Genomic DNA, 22,343 nt, shown 5'->3' on the forward strand with positions numbered 1-22,343 from the left:
GTGTGTGTGTGTGTGTGTGTGTGTGTGTGTGTATGCATGATGACAAATCTCTCCCCACCCCCAACCTCTTAATGCATGTATTAAATCACTGAGTCATAAAGATCCCTTCTCCTTAAACACTGACAATCAGCTCAAGGAATTGGGGGGGGGGGGAGCGAGTCTCACGTTTCACTTTTTAAGAAGGGAATAGCTCAGTTAAAGAAACCGTTTCGCTTCCCCTCCACAACACCTCCCTCCCCCACATCTTCTCTTAATGTGAGAATCCCTTGGGGATTACATCAGCAGAAATGACTAAGCATAGAGGCAGGAAACAAGAGCCAATGTGGTGATGTGATTCCTCTGGGGAGAACAGCCCATGAAACAAGAAAGCATTGTTCTTTTTCACTCTCAGTAAAAATTTAAAAAATGAAATCAGGGGCCAATGGTGCTCCCATTAAAATCTGGATCAGAGGAGAGCAGGCTTTCCCCTTGAACAGTCAGCATTCATTTTTAAGCAGAACCCCCATGGCCCATTAGTGGGTTTCACATTTTACACAGCAAGAGTGCATCAAGAGAAGATTTTGGGGCAAAAGACTGGGAACTCCACCCCCAGCACAATGAGCTGCTGAGGGGTGGGGGACAACCACAACAGACCTGGCTCGGCCCACACATGGTCATCTTAAGAGGTAGGTGTTGGAGACAAGATCATTACGACCAGAGTTTAAGGTCATGTGCACATTGCTGCTTACCCTGACTCCAGCATGCTCCCACTGCTAGGGGCAAGTGGCGTTAGCCACAATCCATAGGTATCCCATAGGTTTTTGAGAAATACTCCTGTTTGATGCACTATCCTACGAACCAGCTTCCATCTGATTTGAAAGCAGAAGCTGCCATTAAGTTGAGGTGTGTAATTTCAGGCAGCCGTTGCGAATGCTCATATGACGGCTTCAGGGAATGGGGAAACACATCAGGTAATGGGCAACAGAATGAGACTTGAAACACTGCAAAGGAAAACCTTGCAAACCACTGGTATGAACATAGCCTAGAGTCACCACTGGGATGTCTTCACACTGATGGCAAAAACCGCAGGACCCTCCATTGTGCGCCTCTGAAGGCATTTCCAGGTGACATGCTCATCGAGCATTCAAGCTAAGGTTAAATGATGTTGTCTATTTAACAAACATTCACTTCGATTTGTTTGCGGGGCAGTCAGATGACATCTCAAAGCAAGTGTTATCCCACACATTCCAGCGGATTTCCCCCATCACTTTCCTTACAGCAAAAAGCCCAGTGCTTTTGAGGGAGTGGGAGAGAGAAATGTCCCCCCCCCCAAGAGCATCCAATCAGCTTCAGTTGCATGGCCTGGATTCATTTGGTTGAAAATAGTCATGGTCCGGAAGCACCCAATATCAGTAAATCTCCTATGAATATAGGGCTGGGCCAAAATGGCCCCCTCAATGTGGTGGCCCCCTTTGCAGACTGAGACATTGGTTGGGGGGATTTTCAGGGGTAATAACAACAATATTCAAGGCAGGAAGGGGAAGTTTCTCATGAGCTTTTATTGCTTCAGTCAGTGAATGGTAGTCATCTCCCCATCCCTACCTTCCCAAATTCCCATGTTTTGAGGGTCATGCTCAGGGTTGGCATCAGTGAGGGGCCACAATCCAATGTCCACAATCTTGCAGGGCGTCCTGCCAACCCTTGGAGCCTGATGGTTGGGCTGCTGCTCTTAACTTGATGTTCGCTTGAGGCTTGTTCACACATTACACCAAACACGGGTCAACACCATCCATGTGTTTTTGTCGAAGTTTAAACAGAAATATAGTAGATCTCACCTTACCAGGAAGAAGGCTTTGTCCAGGTGGACTAGGTGGCTTTCTCAACCCACTATGCGGGTGATAAGGCCTTTGAGGTCCCCACTTGCCCTTCTTGTGGTTCCTTCTCTTCAAGCCACACATGGGCAGAGAGAGTCCTTGGGACAGAGGACTCCTTCAAAAAGGGGCCTGTCATCTGATAATCCTCTAACCTTAGAGAGAACGGTGACAGTAGGACCCGTGGCCACCCTGAGCTTACAGGGGGCAAAATCACCACAGATGCTCTGGATGGGGCCAGCCTAGCGAAATGAAAACACTTGATTTAATCAACTCCAGAAGAACAGCCAAGTGGTCTTGGACAAGGTACGTTTTTTATTTGCCAACACACACAAAATAAACTAAAACAGGGTCAGGCTTAGACAGGCAGGCTCTTTAGCTAAAAATGAAAGCTGTCTTCTGATTTGAAATTTTTTATATGTCCATCTTTGGCTGGTTGCTCTTGCACAGGGGTAGGCAACCTAAGGCCCATGGGCTACAAGCTGCCCACGGGGGTCATTTAACCGGCCCACAAGCTGTCCCCTGAACCAAGCCACCCGCTTGGCAAGTCCCTGAACGCTGCACTAAACTGGCACAGCGTGGTGCGGGGACTCACTTCCGCGGTGCCAGAATTCGCGACTGCGCAGACGCAGATGCCGGAAATCGTGTGCACGTGCGCTCATGCACACACACGATCTGGCCCATGGAGGGATCTCCTCTGGAGTGAACTGGCCCAGGCGAAGTAAACCTTGCCAATCCCTGCTCTTGCACTTACATCACCACAGCTAACTAACTCCTGCCTCTCTCAACAGGCCTCCCTGACCTTGTTCCCGACCCAAACTATGTCCAAGCTTCCACTTACGTCCAAAGGGCTCATCTCTACTCCCTGCGTTGCGCTGCTGAAGAGAAATGTCTTGCAAGGTAATGTCCCTTCCTTCAGAACAGTCCTGTCGTGGCTGCCTTTATTCCGCAACCCCCCACCCCTGAAACAACTTTCTGCTGTGTGGTTCATCTGTCTCATTGTTCATAATCAGATCTGCCATTTTAGGTTGCCGCTGGGAACATCCTTGCTATGCCTCTTTGAGCTCATGGGGGGGGCTTCCTGAATGGGCCCCCTTTTTCACCACTAATGTAGGAACACAGGAAACCATCTCATACCGAGTCAGACATCCCTCTGGTTCAATATAGCCTAGGCTATCTGGCAGTAGCTCTCCATGATTTCAGGCAGGGCTATCTTCCAACCCTACTTGGAAATGTCAGTTCCTTACATCCACACTTAACTTTGCTCTCCATTTCTGGGCACAGGTCTGGGTTTCCAGATCTGTGTTGGAGAACTTCTTCTTTTTCCCCCTTTATTTTGCCCCACCGCTTTCTCTGCAAAAACCCACTCTTTACAGCTAAACCGGAGCAAACGGCAATACGTAGAAAACCCAAATCACTGTTTGCTCTGATTCAGGGGTAAAGAGTGGGTTTTCCTGGGGAAAGCAATGCGGGGGGGGGGACTCAAAGTGCTCAGACATGGACTAGGAAAGCACAGAACTGTCCCTGGAAAGTGTGGGGCAAAATGTAAGTGTGGATAAACCCTAAATGCAGACATGTCTTAAAACCTACCTGCCTCTAGGCTCTAAGGTAGTGTTAGGATAAATGTGACGATACATTTAAGGACATTTTCACTATCTAGTTTAGGATGTGGATCCAAGCATGAGGCAGAAGGAGAAAGTAGCTTAAGGAGAGAAGATGTGTTGTACATGGTTCTTTCATCAGACTATTTCTTACTCAACTCCTCATTAAACAGAGTATATTACAGATAGCAACCAACTCGCTAGGAAATAATGGATCTCTTCTCTTGACACCAGCCCTTGTTTCATCTGTCAGATGTTTGGGGAAATACTATATTGATGAAGTAATGTTTCACGACAGCAATATCATGACTTGCGGACCACAGACTAGCAAACCAGCAATTAGTTTTTAATGCTTCTCTGGGTGTTTTCGATCACCAGTCCAAGGCGACTAACCATCCAGAGGATCACTGAAAATAAAGAGAAGAGCATTTTGATGGAAGATGCCTTCATGCACAGGTGCAGCCTGCCAATAAGGTCTGTGCTGTGTGCATAAGTATGGGGAGTTTGTTCCACGGCTGCAGAAGATGGCACTGAGCTTGAATGACCTTGGTGAAGGGGCCAAGCTCAGTGGTAGAACATCTCCCTTGCTTGCAGAAGAACCCCTGATACAATCCCTGGTATCTCCAGGTAGGTCTTGAAGGGAACCCAGCCTGAAACCCGGGAGACCCAGTGCCCATCTGCGTATAAAATACTGAGCTAGATAGATGAAGGGTCTGACTTAGTATAAAACAGCTGTCTTTGTTCCTAAGCCAGCCTTGGATCTGGATGTTCAATTTATTCAACAGCATGTCTCCAGCATTTGTGGTTACAGAGAAATTTCGAAACATCTTCGTGTTGTTTTCCCCCCATTTCCTCAATTCCCTCTCTATCACCCTTTCCTTTCCAAAAAGGTAATATTATATGAATCAATTATTCCTTATGGTCATCGACCAATAAAATTAAACACACATTTAAAACCATACAACTAGATATTAAGACATTTAAAACCATACAACTAGATATAACAATTAAAAACTTAATGACAATAAATATGCATTTTTTAAAAGAAGACAACAAAATATATCTCCTAATCTGCACTGCAGAATCTTCTTCTTCCAACATCTCTTAATGATATGGAAGAAACATCCCTTAGGTAAAACAATACCAAAACCACAGATCTTCCCAATTCTTAACAGTGGGAGAATCAACCTCTCTCTTCATTCAATATACAAGTTATAATGCAAAAGGAAATGATATCAATATTAACACCAGTTTCAAATTATTTTAACTCGAGTCATTCAAGATTCCAAGCGCTTACATGGGAGTAAGCATCACTGAGGCCAAAGTGACTCACTCCCAAGTAAATATGCCTGGGATCACAGTCTAGGTTGTACAGCACTAAGCAAGCCATGCTAATAGGTGTGAAGTACATACATCAGTCCTTCTAACAGCAAACCCATGTGGCGAGTGCCCACAGCAGTGGGGCCCACTGAAGAACAAAGAAGGGGGGAATCCGGATTTTTGCATAAGTACAAAAGCATTTTTTAAAATCCAATGATCACCCCCCCCAAAAAAAAAAGCTGGGGGTGCTATTTTACTGCATGGAAGTGTTAATGGAAAAATCCGAGGGCTCCCTTGGACAAAAACAAAGACACCAACCAGGATAACTTGGAGCAAAACAGCAGCCTGTAGGCTTGGCCTTTATTGAACTGTTGCAACAGGGTGCTCCCCTCACTTGCAGGAGAGAGGAAGGACACAGAAAAAATGGTGTGCAAGGTCTTATAAAGACTTTTGAAATTCCCATCCTGTAGATCAAGCCCACCCCCAGAAACATCATGCATACATCACAGAAAGGAGGGGTTGAGGGAGGAGTTGTGGTGGTAACCTGAGTGTCCTGTCACCTGGCTGGTTCCCCCTTTCCCCCTGCCCATGAGTCACTTCCAGGAGACAAAGGGGAGTTTGCAGTTTCCTGCTCCCAGAGGGAAGAGCTGATTATTGTCCTTTGTTCCAGTCCGTGCTGAATCCACTCCCATATGCAAGTTCTTTGTGATCTTGATGGTCTTCTGTCTAGGTTGGCATAGCAACTGGGCAGGGCTCCTGTGGATGTGCTGGTATGCTGAAGGGATTATGGCTGCCCTGTATCAAACCTTCCCCATTTTGTGGTCCTTCCTTCATGGAGTAAAATAAAAGTGGAACAGTGCAAATCCGATGTATGGTTGATTTTCTATGAATTTATAGAGAAAGCGTAGCGTATGTAGTGTGTGAGTGTGAGTGTGTGTGAAGTTTGTACAAACTGAATGATTGGGGGGGGGGTCCTGCTACAGAAGTAAACGCAATCCCCTGCTCAAACTGCAGCTTAGAGTGGGTGCACTTCGAAAGCTGGCAGTCCTTCTGCATTTGCACCCGGGACTGATTCTTTCCCAGAAATCCTCTTACCTTGTCCTGCCACCTGCTTTAATGTCCTTCCAGCACCGCCTACACCCCTGAAGCAACAGACTACGACGTCCGAGTTCTCCTGCGTTTCCCGCAAAGGGTGAAGAACCAGGGCACAGCAGACTTCCTGCCCAACCGGGCACGCCACACCTGGGAGTGGCACAGCTGCCACCAGTAAGCAGGGGGTGCTAGTCATGGGGCTCTCTGAATGGGGCTGGGAAAGGGCTGGGCGATAAACAGGGTTCCCTGTATAATCCTGTATAATTCATGGGATTTAATAAGAGTTTTTCATTTATTCATTATACTTTTATCTCACCGGTTCTCCAAGGAGCTCAAGGTAGCACGGATGAATCTCTTCCCACCCCCACTTCCTATTTTATCTTCACAATGACCCTTTGAGGAAGGCCCAATGTCACCAGAGTGAGCCCAGTGGGAATTTGAACCCCAAACTTCCAGAACCTAGTCTGACACTCTAAAACCACCACCCTAAGACCCAGGTCCCTTCCTTGCTAATTTTATTAATATATTATTAATAATAACATTTGCATTTTTTTTTACTCAATAAGCAACTTCTGAGCCCAAGTCATCTGCATATTTTTTGAGGAGCAGCTTGACAAAATACCGAATTTTTCGCTCCATAGGGCGCACCGGACCATAGGGCGCACCTAGTTTTTAGACGGGGAAATCAATAAAAAAAATATTTCCCCCCCCCCAGCCCCAAAGAGCAGCGTACAGGCTACGCACAACCTCTCCCTGCCGGAGGGGTTGTGCGTAGCTATGGCACAAGCCAAGGCAGCCAGCGAGATGGATCCCGCTGGCTGCTTTGGCTTCCTCTTTAGCCCCATGCAATCTCTCCCTGCCGGGAGAGGCTGCATGGAGCTAAAGAAGCCATAGCCCCATGCAGCGTTTCCCTGCCGGAGGGGTTGCGCGCAGCTATGGCACAAGCCTGCATTCGCTCCATAGGACGCACACACATTTCCCCTCAATTTTTGGAGGGGAAAAACTGCGTCCAATAGAGGGGAGAATACGGTACCTTCTGATGGACTACATTGGTTGACTACAAATCACAGGCTTATCTGGCTGGTGGGAAAAGCTGCAGGCAGCAATTTTAAATTCCCCACAGTGCCCTGGAGGGGGAAATTTATAAGGCAGTCCTCAGAGGGGCGTGTGTCCTGCTTTACAGAGCACAATCCTCTCGGTGTCCTTGTGTCCTCATCCTGTTTGTCTTGTTGCTCCACATGCTTGAAATCCTTGTATCGAATCATAGAATCCTAGAGTTGGAAGGGACCCGAGGGTCATCTAGTCCAACCCCCTTGCAGTGCAGGAATCACTGCTAAAGCATCCATGACAGACGGCCACCCAACCTCTGCTTAAGAACCTCCAAGGAAGGAGAGTCCACAACCTCCCAAGGGAGTCTGTTCTACTGTCTAATAGTTCTTACTGTCATAAAGTTCTTCCTGGTGCTTAAAACTCTCTTGAAAACTTTTTTTTCCCTGAGGCCGTGGGTCTGAATCGCTAATTTTATTACCCCTGATGTAACGGCTTGTGAATTGTACATTTTAAACTTTTGATTTTCACTGCATCAATTATTTGTTGTTTTAGATTGTGTGCCCTTTGGGGTAGAATATTTTTATTACTTATTCATTCATTTTTAAATTTGGGAAAAACTATGTACATTGATGGCACTATATAAATGAGTATGAAGATAATAATAGTAATAATAATAATAATAATTTGAAGTCCTGTCAGAGGAAAGTCCTCTGTTTGAAAGTGTCCTCTGTTTGAAATGCTGTCTGGTCCAAGTCCAGTTAAAGGATTTCTCCCACTATGGGGAGAAATATATTGCAATTCTATTAAAATTACAGCCATTGTTCCCAAATTTGCATGAATACATAAAAAATAGCATGTAGGTCTTTCCCCTTTGGTGATTTATCAGCGACCACCCAAGACAGCCTGCAGACATGACAGCTCAGCACAGCTGCCCAATAATAGGGATGTAACAAAACAGCAAATTTCGCCCCTACCTACATTCGTCACAATCAACGCTGTTTCCATTTCGCTGCAGTTCGGCTTCTGCCAAAAACTGTTATCCATCTCCCTGTCCACTATTTAACATAAGGTACCCAAGTTAAACAACTTACATGACTATTTACGTAAAATGCATTCATTTCTGTGTAAAGGGAACAACAAAAGATGGAAATAAAAGAAGCCTGTATTGTTTGTGGACTTCAAAGCAACACAACGTAAATGAATACAGATCACATTCCCTTAGGTGATTTCTGTTCCAGACCAGTGGCAAACTTGTGAACTGGAGCAATTTCCACTCCCTTTCCCATTTTCACTGGGATTCTTTGACATTCAAGAGTGGCAGGTACTTATGCCAGGCCTGTTCTTAGGGCTTCGGTAATGTAGAATAGTGAAATGAAGAGGTGGCTCATATAATGATCCCTAGCATTAGAGCAGGTCTGGGGAAACTTTCGCCCTCCGGTTGTCGCTGAGCTGTGACTCCCACCACCCTACACTTTCTGAGGCTGGTGGAAGTTATAGTTCAGCAGCAATTGTTGGCCAAAGGTTTTTGACACCATTTTTAGAATCTGGATGCTCAAAGTACATCCCTATTTGCAAAAAAACCAACAGGTTATGTCTGTGCTGGGCATACCCCATGAACTCCTGCTGCAGATCCAGGGCTGGATTTAGGTTTGTTGAGGCCGTAAGCTATTGAAGGTAATGGGGCCCTTTATATGTCCAGCTGTCCTTTGTCAACAACAAATTGTTGACAAACCAGTGATATTTTCGGGAGCAGGCTAGCAGGCAGGACCCATTATTTACATCATACACAACACAAAACACTGCTGCTATAAGTAGGTTTTAGAATCATAGAATCATAGAATCATAGAGTTGGAAGAGACCACAAGGGCCATCAAGTCCAACCCCCTGCCAAGCAGGAAACACCATCAGAGCACTCCTGACATATGGTTGTCAAGCCTCTGCTTAAAGACCTCCAAAGTAGGAGACTCCACCACACTCCTTGGCAGCAAATTCCACTGTCGAACAGCTCTTACTGTCAGGAAGTTCTTCCTAATGTTTAGGTGGAATCTTCTTTCTTGTAGTTTGGATCCATTGCTCCGTGTCCGCTTCTCTGGAGCAGCAGAAAACAACCTTTCTCCCTCCTCTATGTGACATCCTTTTATATATTTGAACATGGCTATCATATCACCCCTTAACCTCCTCTTCTCCAGGCTAAACATGCCCAGCTCCCTTAGCCGTTCCTCAAGCTCCCTTAGCCGTTCCTCATTTATCTTATATTTTGGAAATGTACATCCAGTGTGTTTTTTCCCTTTAAATTTTTGGGGGGGCCCCAAGAGAGTGGGGCCCTAAGCTATAGCTTGTTTAGTTTATACGTAAATCCGGCACTGTGCAGATCTGTGTGTCTATCCTCCTGCTACCATCCTCAGGCATTACCACAGCATGGATGAATTCAGCCACTATGACCTGCTAGATGCGGCCACAGGCAAGAAAGTGGCAGAGGGCCACAAAGCAAGCTTTTGCCTGGAAGACACCACCTGTGACTTCGGGAACTTAAAGCGCTATGCCTGCACATCGCACACCCAGGTGAGGACTGGGAGAGGGAAGTCCTCTGCCTCAGGACAGGTCCTCTGCCAGCTGTTGGTCGCGAAACAACTTAACCCCTGTGTTGCAAACCATAGTCAGTAATATCCAAGGCAACACGATGGCCAAATACAATGATACGATATCAATGCACACTCTTTATATAATATGAAATATATGAAATCACATAAACAGAAAACTTATGAATCTCTGAAAGTCACAAAATATGCACTCTTAATGGATTCTCTTGAAAACATAAAACCCAATAGACATAAGTCTTATAAGTCTCTGAAAGTCTTTGAAGACTACGCAAGTCTCTGAAAGAAGCAATGTATCAGATTCTTATCTGGTGAAAACAGGCTGTATAGCTTTGTTTATGGCGTCCAACACTGCCGAAGTAGTTTGCAAAAAGACGTTGTGAACAGTGATTCCGGATATACCCACGTTTTGTGGAATTCTTCTTCAGCACAGCATAAGGATACAGAAATGCTTCATAAACCCATCTATATGGTGAATAGAAAAGTAGAACAACAATTGCTATGGAGGAGTGTATATTGATATCATATCGTTGTATTTGGTAATTGTATTGCCTTGCATATTACTGAATTGTTGGTCACGGGCATGCAAGTAGCGATGCCAAGGCCTCATGCTTAAGACTAAAGCAGACATGTTGGAAAGTCCCAGGTTCATCTCCTGGCAGTTGCTCAGGTAGATCTGAGGGGGAAGTCCTGAATAAAAACCTGGCCAGCCACTGAAGACCAGGGATGGGGAACAAGATCCTGCCAGGAGGCTGATTCCTGGTATTCCCATCCACCAAACACCACCGGGATGGAAGAGTGATGCCATCCATGTGTCAGTTGCCTGACTTTACCATGGCAGCCTTTGCAAACTGGTTTTTCAAACCACACAGGCAAAAGACACGTCGAGCAAAACGCTTCCTTTGTGTGCGCAGTTCAAAGTTAAACCCCACAGGCTAAGGAAACAGGACTGGCAATCATTGCCAATCAGTTGATTGATGGATGCCAGTCTTGCTTTCAGCAGGGATCAACCTGGGGAGGTCCTAAGTGGACCCCATCCCTGTTTGAGCTTAATAATAATAATAATAATAATAATAATAATAATAAAGCAATAAAATATCAAACATAAAAAACTTCCCTAATCAGAGCTGACGTCAAATGTTTTCTAAAAGTCAGATAGTTGTTTATTTCCTTGACATCTGACAGGAGTGCGTTCCACAGGGCAGGCCCCACTACCAAGAAGGCCCTTTGCCTGGTTCCCTGTAGCTTTGCTTCTCGCTGTGAGGGAACCACCAGAAGGCCCTCAGAGCTGGATTTCAGTGTCCGGGCTGAACAATGGGGGTGGAGATGTTCCTTCAGGTATCCTGGGCCGAGGCCGTTGAGGGCTTTAAAGGTCAGCACCAACACTTTGAATTGTGCTCGGAAATGTACTGAGAGCCAGTGAAGATCCTTCAGGACCGATGTTATATGGTCTTGGCGGCCACCCCCAGTCACCAGTCTAGCTGCCATATTCTGGATTAGTTGCTGTTTCCGAGTCTCCTTCAAAGGTAGCCCCACATAGAACGCATGGCAGTAGTCCAATCAGGAGATAACCAGAGCATGTACCACTCTGGCTTTGTGTTTGGTGCCAAATTAAAGTTATGTTTTCTGTGTTAGGGTCTGAGCCCTGGTTGTTATGACACTTACAATGCTGACATCGACTGCCAGTGGATTGATATCACAGATGTTCAGCCTGGGAATTATATCCTAAAGGTAAGTCGTCCTCTTCATTGTCTTTCTAAATCTGTCAGGACAAAACTGAGCTGGCCATAAAATGAAAAGCAATTTCTGTGTTCTGCTGTGCCAAGTAATATTCGTAGACGAGATTCTGCTTTTTGGCTGGCATTTTGGATGTTTCATAGCCAAAACACTTCTCTCCAAATTTGCCATCTATCAGTTTCCATTCTAAAGGAGAGAAAATTTCACAGATTGGGAGGAAATTTGAACATTTTTAAGTTTCTTTTTTAGAATTTTATTGAGCAACGAAAACAGACAATACACACAAAGAAAAGAAAACCAAGAACAAAATAATATAAGAGAGGCATGAGGAGCTTTTGATAATAAAACTAAAAGGGGGGAAAACCAGGAGCAATTAAAATGGATACGGTTATTACATTATAAATTGGGTATAAAGCAGAGCTATGTAAGAGGCAGAGACAGAAAAAAAGAAAACCAGAAGGTCTTCCTGTTTACAGACGTTGCCAGATAAAATAACATTTCTAAGGGGTTTGACTATGCAGATGAATGATGGCTATACAATACACCCAGTTCTTCATCCTGGAGTCTGACTTGTTCTTTCTGCTTTGTTGCCGCAGGTTCAGGTGAACCCCAAATATATTGTGATGGAGTCGGACTTCACCAACAATGTGGTGAGATGCAATGTTCACTACACCGGGCGCTACGTCGCCACTACAAACTGCAAAATCTCCCAGTAAGAGTTCTGAGAATCATAGAGCTGGAAGGGACCCCAAGGGTAATCTAGTCCAACCCCCTGCAATGCAGGAATCCTTTGCCCATGACTCGAACCCACGACCCTGAGATTAGGAGTCCAGTGTCAACTGACTGAGAAATCCTAGAATTTTAGAGCAGCGGTTCCCAACTAGGAGTCCATGTAACCCACACAGGGGGTCTGTGGCACCAGTCACATAACAAAAACTACCATAGAGATATCAACATTTTCAAAAGTAGAGAGTCCTTGGCTTGGCTTTGGAAAAACAGGGGGGCACAGTACTTAGATAACTGGGACCCACTGTTTTAGAGACTAGAGGGGATCTTGTAGGTCATCTAGCCCAACTGCCTGCTTCAGTGCAAAAGTCCAATATCATCTGGAGGTCCACAGCAGTGGTGTAGCGTGGGTTGTCAGTGCCTGGGGCAAGGCACTGCCCACCAATAGGCTGCAGTGAAGGGGCAGAAGTGTGGCGACCTACCTGAGTGACAACCACAGCATCCCATGAGCAATGAGCAGGGCGGAGAGCAGGACAGGGGATTGGTCGGGAGCCGGCATCTTTTCAAAGCCCATGCAAATGTGCCATAGCAACCAGACGCTGCCCAAATATGCTTCTCAGTCTACCTGTGCAAACATTGGGAGATTTTTTGTGTGAAGATGAGGACACACTATTTTAAATTTGTTATTACTACATTGCTTGGCTTTGCTTTGCTTTTGACATTTTGCACCCCAAATTTTTTTGCGCCCAGTGCAACCACCCCTGTGGCCCCACACTACACCACTGGTTCACGACATCTTCATCCCTGAATGGCAGCATCCCTGGCAGAAGGCCACCCAGCCTCTTCTTAAGCACCTCCCAAAGCAGGTCTCTTCCACTGTCAGAACAGCTCTCACAGAGTTCCCTGGGAAGAGGGACTGACAGTTAAATCAGTCTGAGAATTGTAGCTCTGTGAGGGGAACAGTGGGGTGGTCTCTCAGCACTCTTGACAAACTGCGGTCCCCAGGATTCTCTGGAGGAAGCTATGGCTGCATAAAGTGGCACGATACTTTTTAGAATGTATGGCTCAAATAGGGTCCAAGTCTCTATGTCCCGCAGATGCTCAGAACAAGAGGAGCTAGTGGCAATCGAAGTCCCCACCTCCGATCATTTCACTCATGACCACTAGCTGCAGCTCCCATCTTTCTTTTGGCCTCCTCAGCCCAGCCCAGCCTCTCTGCGTGTTTTGGTTCCTGAGGCTGACCAGAGTCAGCTTTTTCATGCTTCTAAAGCCTTTTCATGCTCCTAACCACATTTGCTGGACCGCCAGTATAAACAGGAGCCTTCCCAGAACTGCACTGCAATGCTTGTTGATTTTGACAAAGGAACTGAGAGGGGAAAGGAAGAGGAAGGGAGTGTTTTCCCCTAAAATTATGTAGTTGTGTTGCTGCTCTTTTTTATTTTTAAAAAAAAACTCATAAAAATGCATTCCTAGCTTTGAATTCTCATAAAATGTGCATTTCTAGTGTTTTGCTCCAACTTGGGTTTTGAATGGAAAAGCAGGAAGACGCCCGTGGTGGATTGGGATTGGACCTGGGGATATGGTGGTGCTCGGATCAGAGTTCCCTGAGCAGCCACAATCCTGGATTTGCAGGGGTGCAGATTCTGGCTCCCTAAATGTTAAGGAAGGAAGATGAATGGGAGTGGATCCACACTAAACCCTGCTGCAGACCATGTCAAACTGGCAGAGTATTCAAAACTGGATCTTTCGTGGGCTCATTTGGAACATTGCCTTCTCCTGTTGATGCTAAGCTGCTTTAAGAATTTAAAACCAGTGTGGCATTGGGAGGCATGCCATGCCTTAGACCAGCGGTTCTCAACCTGTAGGTCCCCAGATGTTGTTGGACTACAACTCCCATCATCTCTGAGCCTTGCTAGCTAGGGGTGATGGGAGTTGTAGTTCAACAACATCTGGGGACCTACAGGTTGAGAAAGGCTGCCTTAGACTGTAATTGAGAGGTGTGATGAAGGCATGCACAGATGGGAGCATCCATTGGCTTACACACACACCTGTGCAACACTGTATTCAACCGTTTTCGCTTTAGCCATGCGCCCTCTGCTGAACTGCTGCCAACTGTATCAACTCCCCTGAGAGCCAGTGGGTTGTAAGCAATGTAGTGCTGAGTTAAAGTCACTCAGAGGTCTACTTCATCCCATTGCTTTAATGTGGAACATTAATGCGCAAGGGGATGCGCATGCAGGTTGCTAGTAGCTTTGTGGCACAATAGCAGCAGATTCCTGCTAGCACAACTTTTGTGTTGGATTCCTCTGTTGCACAACATAAAAAAACTCATTGTTCCACTCATGCAAGAACCCACTTAATCCCCATACCATAGGAATATAGTTTAAAAGTGCATGAGTGTCAGGGACTGGGCAGGGGAGAAATGATGGAGACCACCTCCTCAGCCTGACCCTTCCAGTCCTTAACAGACATCAACAGGTTTACCATACCCATTGAGTCAATCATCCATCTCCTACTACCCTTCTGAGAAAAACCCCACCCCAGCCTCCGGCTATATATAAAGGTCTGGTGACTTCTTTTTCACTGTATCTGAAGAAGTGTGTATGCACACGAAAGCTTATACCCAGAACAAACTTAGTTGGTCTCTAAGGGGCTACTGGACAATTTTTTATTTATTTCGTGCTTCCAGAGAAGAAGACGACAGTTCATAATTACAACAGGGGTTTGAGGAAGTTCACAGCTCAGAGGCAGATAAGGGGAAAGCTGGGAAATAATGGGAGAGGAGGAAGAAGCAGCACCAGAGGGGGGACAGCTGATGGACACAGTGTCTTTAGAAAGCATTCCAGACCCCCACCTCTCCCAGAACCCAGCAGGCATTTATGGTAGGAGAGCAGAGAGCTCAGAGGCAGAAGGCACATCTCAGCACCCGTAGTGATGATGCATAGTGGAAGTGAGAGAGGGTGTCAGTGTTTGTAAAAAAAGGGGGGGTTCTGACCTCCCTTTTTTGCCTCTCCTGGTCCTCGGACCCTTGTCGGCATAAAAGAGTCCACGAGAAGAGTGTCCTTGCAGAGTACTTTCTGCTTTTATTCTGAAAAGTCTTTCTGCAAAAGCGACTGACCAACTGTACACATCAACACTACCAGCTTTCACTAACCAACCAACCAACCAACCCAACAACAAACTAACATTTCTCACTTTATATATATACAACCCGGTGCAGGCCGCTGTCTCATGCTGACCCAGCATTTTAAGCATTAAAGAAACAGCGGCCAATTTCTAGCCGTGACAGAGGGGAGGTGGAGACTCACTTGAAGCACTATCATCACTCCAAGAGGCTGCATTTCTAAGCCTCTTTCTGTGAATATTGAATAAAAAGCATTGGTAAGCCAGATGAGCGAGGTATAGATAAATTGTTGTTGTTGTTGTTGTTGTTATCTGTTCCTGGCAACCTACCATGGGGGTTTGACTCTGACACCTGACAATGAGCATCCACAAACATCAAGGAAGTTGCCAGTACAAAACTGATGTGCAATTGCTGTCCGTAGCCTTAGACCTTTCTCCCTCACTGTTCCTTTTACAGGTCTTGATTCCAACCAGGGTGGTAGAATGGTAGAGGCCTCACTCTTCCCCTGTCCCCAGACCCTGCAAAATCCAAACATCTCTCAAGCTGGTAGCACACCCAGAGGAAACGGCTTGACCGCCGCCAGCATCTGCGTGAGAGGACAACCGTTCGACTGCTTCGTTTTGAGAACACAAGTTAAAGAGTTGTCACTTTAAATACTTTTATAAATACTTTTGTCTTTAATCTCTGTGTCTGTTTTGCGCGAAGGTCATCAGTCATTTGGAGTGGGGGCATGTGATATGTGTTAATGGGACACAATAGTCCACTATTCATTGAATATCTTCTATCCCAGAGCAGGGAACAAAGCAATAAGATAAATGGTATATGAAAATTACAAAATGGTATATGAAATGGTATATGAAAATTACAAAATTATGTAAGTAGGTCCAATAAACAACAAAACTTAACAATCCTGCCATGGTAAGCAAGCAAAACTACAAGCAGCCACCATAAGTAGCAATAATGTTGGACCTGGGCAGCGTGGGCCCCTGTAAATTAATGGGCCCTTTATCTTCTACTGTAGCTTTGCTCTCTTTCAAGCAGAGAAGAAGCACTCCAACTGTGCTGGTCCCGGGGGGTTACCGTGCAGCGTGGTCCGTGTCCAGTCCAAGGTCGAGGGTGTGGTATGGAGGTTGTCCGTCAAGGCTGAAGCAGGATCCAAGACAAGGAGTCAGATGTGGTCAGGAACTCTGGCAGAAGAGCAGGACAGGGTGCCAACAGGAACAGTTTACCAACAATGTTGCTCCCACAACCTGGGACTGGGCTGGCTGGCTTTTATCTCCCCAGAGACATAGGGCGGCCCCGATCCTCTGGTGTCTCGCCTCTCCTGGCCTGGAGGCAAGCACTCCTCCTGCAGGAACTTAGTTCCCTCCGCCTCTCTGCCCTGAGCCCCTGCAGCTCAGGAGAGACTAGAGGGTTACTGGACCCAGAGGCAACCTCACCTTCCCCTGACGGGGCTGAGAGTGGAGCACCTGCAGGCAATGGGTCCTTGATCACCTCCGGAGCCAGAGCAGACTCAGCTGGTGTCTGCTCCTGAGGATCTGGCACAGGTGAGGGCCCTTCAGAATCAAGGCCCTGCCCCAGCTCAGCTGGTCCTGGAGGCGGGGACTCCTGTGCAGGCTGGGATCCCTCAGGTTCAGCCTCTGAATCCGATTCCCAGGCCATCACACCAACACCCAATTCAACTTAGCAGTGTTCATAGTTGATTCTAAAGCACAGTCATCTTGCTTCACATAAAATGGAGTCTCTCCTTCATGTTGTGTCTTTAGGATATATGGTTTTATTTCCACATGCAGTCAAACCTTGGTTCCTGAACAGCTCCATTTTGGAACATTTCGGCTCCCGAACACCGAAAACCCGGAAGTACCGTATTTTTCACCCTATAGGACTCACTTTTTCCCCTCCAAAAATGAAGGAGAAATGTGTGTGCATCCTATGGGGCGAATGCAGGCTTTTGCTGAAGCCTGGAGAGCGAGAGTCGTCGGTGCGCACCGACCCCTCTCGCTCTCCAGGCTTCAGGAAGCTATTTGCAAGCCTTGCAAGCCCGGCAGGAGTTCCTGCAGGCTCGCAAGGCTTGCGGGCTGCAGCCCGAAGCATGGGGCGCCCTCCGGAGGATGCCCCATGCTTCGCGCAGGTGTCCGCAAGCCTTGCACACCTGGCGGGAGTTCCCGCGGGCCCACAAGCTCGGGGGACAGCGGGGAGGCGGAGTGCCGCCATCGCGCTGTTCCCTGACCTGGTTTGGATTCCCCGACCTGGTTTGGGGGGGATAAAAGGGGGGGAAATTCCTTTATTTCACCCCCAAAAAACCAGGTGCGTCCTATGGGCAGGAGCGCCCTATGGGACGAAAAATACGGTAAATGCTCCGGTTTTCAAACATTTTTCGGAAGTCGAATGTCTGACGCAGCTTCCGCTTGAGTGCAGGAAGCTCTTGCAACCAATCAAAGCCACGCCTCGATTGTTGAACATTTCGGAAGTTGAACGGGCTTCCAGAACAGATTACGTTCAACAACCGAGGTTTGACTGTATATACAACCTGAGGAGAGAGGGCTTACAGCATTAACACCCCAACAGATCTTGCATCTGCATGAGGTTTTCCAGGGGAGCCCCAAAGCCCAGAATGGAGCAAATGTGTCTCTCTAGCTTCCAGCCTCCTTCCAACTCACTCACACACAACTCTGGTTCTGGTTCTATGTCACAGCTAGAACCCAGAGGAAATTCTTTGCTCATGCTGAATCATGGAACTTAACCAGCCACACTTGACAAAGTTACGGGTTTGGCAAGCTTTGCTCTCACAGATATAGGGTCTCAGGTTTGGTAGGGGATCTGGGGTTTCATCCAGACTCATAACAGCATTGACTGTCTGAAGGAAACCCGATGCATTTGTAACACATTGTAACACCCCGGCTGATGGCAAGGACCTCAGTATACTATAACTCCAAAGTGACATATCTTGCATCAACAGAAGGTGGTCTAATTGCAGGCATTGTTCAACCTGCTGTTTGTTTGTTTCTTTAAGGTTCTAACCTTTAATAACTGATTAATCAATTTTAAGCTTTTTCAGCCAACTGAAAAGGCATCTGCAAGTCATCAGGAAACACATTTGTTTGTTTGCTGGCTTTGTTTTTGCATACCAGCTGGTTTTCAGGACAGTTAGCAACCTAGTAAACAATAAAAACAAAACAGTATAAAAAGAAATGGACAATTTGGAGGTGGGGGAAACAGGCTGCTTAGAGTAGAACCAGTGTAATTAAAGGACATGGCTAACTTAGATGCACTCATTTCAGGTCTGAGTAGAACTTTGTTGGATCCAATTCATTAAAGTCAGAAATGAACAGGGCAGCTCTATCCATGTCTGCTTATTTTCTATGCCTGGTTGTAAGTGATCTGCCTTGCTCTTTAATAATTGTGCTATGAATATGCATTTGTTTTAACTGTAACCCTCTCTCAAATTACAACTGCAATGAAGAGCAGGTAATCACAAGAGAGCCTAAACCAGAGGGAAAACCTACGCCCATGTATCCGACGTCTTCAACAAGCAGGACTAATGAGCTTCTCCTTTCGCCTCATTGTAACCACCAACACAGCACAGTATATGGCCACCAACATACCTGAAGCCCTGCAACTATTGGAGAACCTCAGACTCAATTCTCCACCAGAATGACAACCAACAGACCCACCAATTGACAGTCATGGAAACACAACAAGGGAACTGTAAGAGAACCGATACAAGTGACGCTGACAGAAAACCTCACACATACATTAAGCAGAAGAATAGAAGCATAACCACCCCACCCCACCCCAATCACTATCCCAACTCTTCCCCCCTCTTTTCTTCCCAAACTAGTACTGCACACAAGACTAATGTCTCGCAAGGAATGAAACTGATCTGTAAAAAACAGAACTTGAAAAAAGAGACAATGCACGTATTTTTGCGAACGGAGAAATCTTTAATAAAAATATATATAAATATATAAATAAATGAAGTGCAGGGAAGAAATGCAGCAAATGAATGAAAACAGAATAAATACTCAAGAGTAAGCCCCATTGGTTTCAACTGGACTTGCTCCCAGGTAAGTGTGCATAGGACAGCAGCCCAAGAGCAGCTGATTAAGGTTGCAAATCTATGCCTGATGACTAGGGGAGTTAAGTTCAACAGAACACAGCAACATTTACTTTTGAGCAAGCCTTAATAGGATTACACTGGAAATTGCAGTTCAGGCTCAGAGCTTAAAAGCTCAAAATGCCCAGGAGAACAGAAAGGTCTACTTCTGGCACTAAAAAAAAAAAGATGACAGCAAAGTGAGTGCCAAGACCAGACAAGCCTCTTTGGGGAGGGAGGTCCTTAAACAGGGTGCTGCCACTGATTAATAGGGCTATGCACGACCCCCTGACTATATCCCTGATCAGATCAACTCTTCCCCGGGCCAGCCCAGGGACCCCCCCCCCATCCCCACCGTGGATCTGGCCTGAATCAATTAAGAGGGTGGTACTAATGTTCATGGGACACGGGTGGCGCTGTGGGTTAAACCACAGAGCCTAGGACTTGCCGATCAGAAGGTAGGCGGTTCAAATCCCTGTGACATGGTGAGCTCCCATTGCTCGGTCCCAGCTCCTGCCAACCTAGCAGTTCGAAAGCACGTCAGTGCAAGTAGATAAATAGGTACCGCCCCAGCAGGAAGGTAAACGGCGTTTCCGTGCGCTGCTCTGGTTCGCCAGAAGTGGCTTAGTCATGCTGGCCACATGACCGGCTGTACACCAGTTCCCTCGGCCAATAAAGCAAGATGAGCACCGCAAGCCCAGAGTCGGTCACGACTGGACCTAACGGTCAGGGGTCCCTTTACCTTTACCTTTACTAATGTTTATAATTTTAAAACACTGCTTAAACTAACAGTGGAGGTAGGGACAGGAGAGGAGATGCTGTGTGAAAACAGCACCCCAAAATGCAAAATCCCATACAACAACGTGCATATTGAGAGGAATTTGCATCGAAATGCCGCTGAATTTTATAATAATAATAATAATAATAATAATAATAATAATAATAATAATAATAATAAGTGTTACCTTGGTTTGCATACATCTTGGTTTGCATACGTTTTGGATTACAAACACGTCAAACCCGGAAGTGCGTGTCCCAGTTTGCAACCTTTCTTTGGATTACAACCCTTTTGTTTGTTTGTTTGTTTGGATTACAAACAATTTTTTTGGGGAGGCCCCATTGGCGAAAGCACGCCTTGGGTTACAACCTGTTTTGGTTTAGAAACGGTCCTCCGGAACGGATTATGGTTGTAAACTAAGGTACCACTGTAATAATAATAACAATAACAACAACAACAACAACAACAACAACAACAACAACAACAACAACAACAACAACAACAATAATAATAATAATAATAATAATAATGGCAGCAAACTGGTGTGGAAATGTGAAGATCTGAAGACTGGAAAGATGAGAAACTGAGAGAACCGAAATGGAGAAGTTTGCTCCTCCCTAGGAGGCACCTTCAATTACGTTCTGTAGATGTCACATTCGGAAGCCCGCCAGGCCATTCTACATGCTTTCCATTCATCTAGCGCTCCTGAGATTAGACAGTAATCCTCCCCCCGCCCTCCACCGCCTGCCCTCCCCAAGAAAGAGCAGCCAAGTTCCCAAGCTGCAGGGCCTGGGAAAGCAGGTCAGGGCAGAGACAGTCAGGAATGAGTAGAATGCAGTGGCCGATTCAGCACATTCCTCTCGGAGTTAACCCCTTGAAAGAAGCAGGAGAGGACACAACTCTGGTTTTATGCATAATCTCCAAAACCAGACCTCTGTAACTGAATGTTTTAGGGCAACGATGAGGGATCTGTGGCCCTATACCCTTGTGGAAATCAATTGAAACAAAGACAGCACATTTGAAGGTCACAGGGAGAGAAGCTTCATGATTGCCACATCGATGAGTCTGTCAAGCACCCACAAAAGAAGATGTTTTCGGGATATTTCATTTGTTATGGTGTCGGAAGCCTGCAGCCAATAGAAGGAATGATGCACTCGCCAAAATATATTGAGGTTCTACTAAAGAGACTTATTCCAGAGCTGGAAAAGAGGTACCGTATTTTTCGCTGTATAAGATGCACTTTCCCCCTCCTAAAAAGTAAGAGGAAATGTGTGTGTGCGTCTTATGGGGCGAATGCAGGTGGGAGGCTCTGTCAGCATCCCTTTAAAGAGCTGCATGGAGCGTGTGTGCAGCTCTTGGGAGCTTTTCCCCGAGGAGGAGGAAGGGCTGCCCTTCTCCCTCCTCAGGGAAAAGCCCCCAAAAGCCGCACAAACACTCCACGTGCTCTTTAAAGGGAGCACGGCTCTTGGGGGAGCCTTAGCCGCACGCAGCCTCTCCCAGGCAGGGGATGAAGGCTCTCCTTGCCCGGGAGAGGCTGCGCATGGCTAAAGAAGAAGCCAGGACAGCGAACGGGATCCTGGCTGTTCTAGCTTCTGGCTTAGCGCATGGCTCTGTCCCTTCCCCCACCTCCCAGAAAAGACCCCAAGAGCCACGCTCCCTTTAAAGAGCGTGCGGCTCTTGCAGGAGGGAAGCCAGTGAGCTTGCTTTCGCTGAAGCCAGGAGGGCAAGAGGGATCAATGCGCACCAATCCCACTTACTCTCCTTGCTTCAGGGGTAGCCCCGCAAGGACTCCTAAGCGAAGATGGAGGCGCGCTCCCTCTTAGCTCAGGATGTTTTGCATTACTTTCTTATTTCTTGTTTTCCTCCCCTAAAAACTAGGTGCGTCTTATCGTCCGGTGCATCTAATAGAGCGAAAAATACGGTATCCTGGTGGTACTGGGATATTGCAGCAGGTCCCAGTCCTCTTTCACACATCAAAAGTGGTGAAGAAATTCGTGACAGAGCAGCAAATACAGGTACTTGATTGGCCAGGAAATTCCCCGGACGTAAATCCCATTGAGAATTTGTGGGCTATATGCAAAATATGTACAGATGCAGCAAAACTCCCAACTCAGATGAATCCCCAGCAGCATGGTCACTAAGGATTTCAAAAGAGGCCGACTGGATCAGGCCCCATTCCCAGAGTGGCCAACCAGATGTCTCTTCTGGGAAGTCCACAAGCAGGATATGAGCATAACAGCATTCTCCCCACATCTGTTTCCCAGCAACTGTTGTTTAGAGACCTCCTACTGGAGCTGGATTGTACCCATCATGACTAGTAGGCACTGACAGCTTTATTCTCTGCGAATTTGTCTTGCCTCTCCAAAAGGGTA

General features: G+C 46.4%; 1 protein-coding gene across 2 annotated transcripts in view; it reads left to right on the plus strand.

Moving 5' to 3' along the window:
* LOXL1 (lysyl oxidase like 1) overlaps positions 1–15,778 on the plus strand; it is a 31,011-nt gene extending 15,233 nt beyond the window's left edge. Inside the window, exons 2-7 of one of the 2 annotated variants that reach the window (XM_081169211.1) lie at positions 2,642–2,750; positions 5,900–6,037; positions 9,319–9,475; positions 11,146–11,241; positions 11,844–12,001; positions 15,554–15,778. In XM_081169211.1, the coding sequence (XP_081025337.1) occupies positions 2,642–2,750; positions 5,900–6,037; positions 9,319–9,475; positions 11,146–11,241; positions 11,844–11,963 (620 nt within the window). In that variant the 3' untranslated portion in view covers positions 11,964–12,001; positions 15,554–15,778. The remainder of the gene's footprint in view (positions 1–2,641; positions 2,751–5,899; positions 6,038–9,318; positions 9,476–11,145; positions 11,242–11,843; positions 12,002–15,553) is intronic. The other variant, XM_081169210.1, reaches the window with a different exon arrangement.
* The last annotated feature ends 6,565 nt before the right edge of the window (positions 15,779–22,343 follow it).

This window comes from Podarcis bocagei, assembly GCF_964188305.1.
Source record: "Podarcis bocagei genome assembly, chromosome: 14".
Taxonomy (NCBI): Eukaryota; Metazoa; Chordata; class Lepidosauria; order Squamata; family Lacertidae; genus Podarcis; species Podarcis bocagei.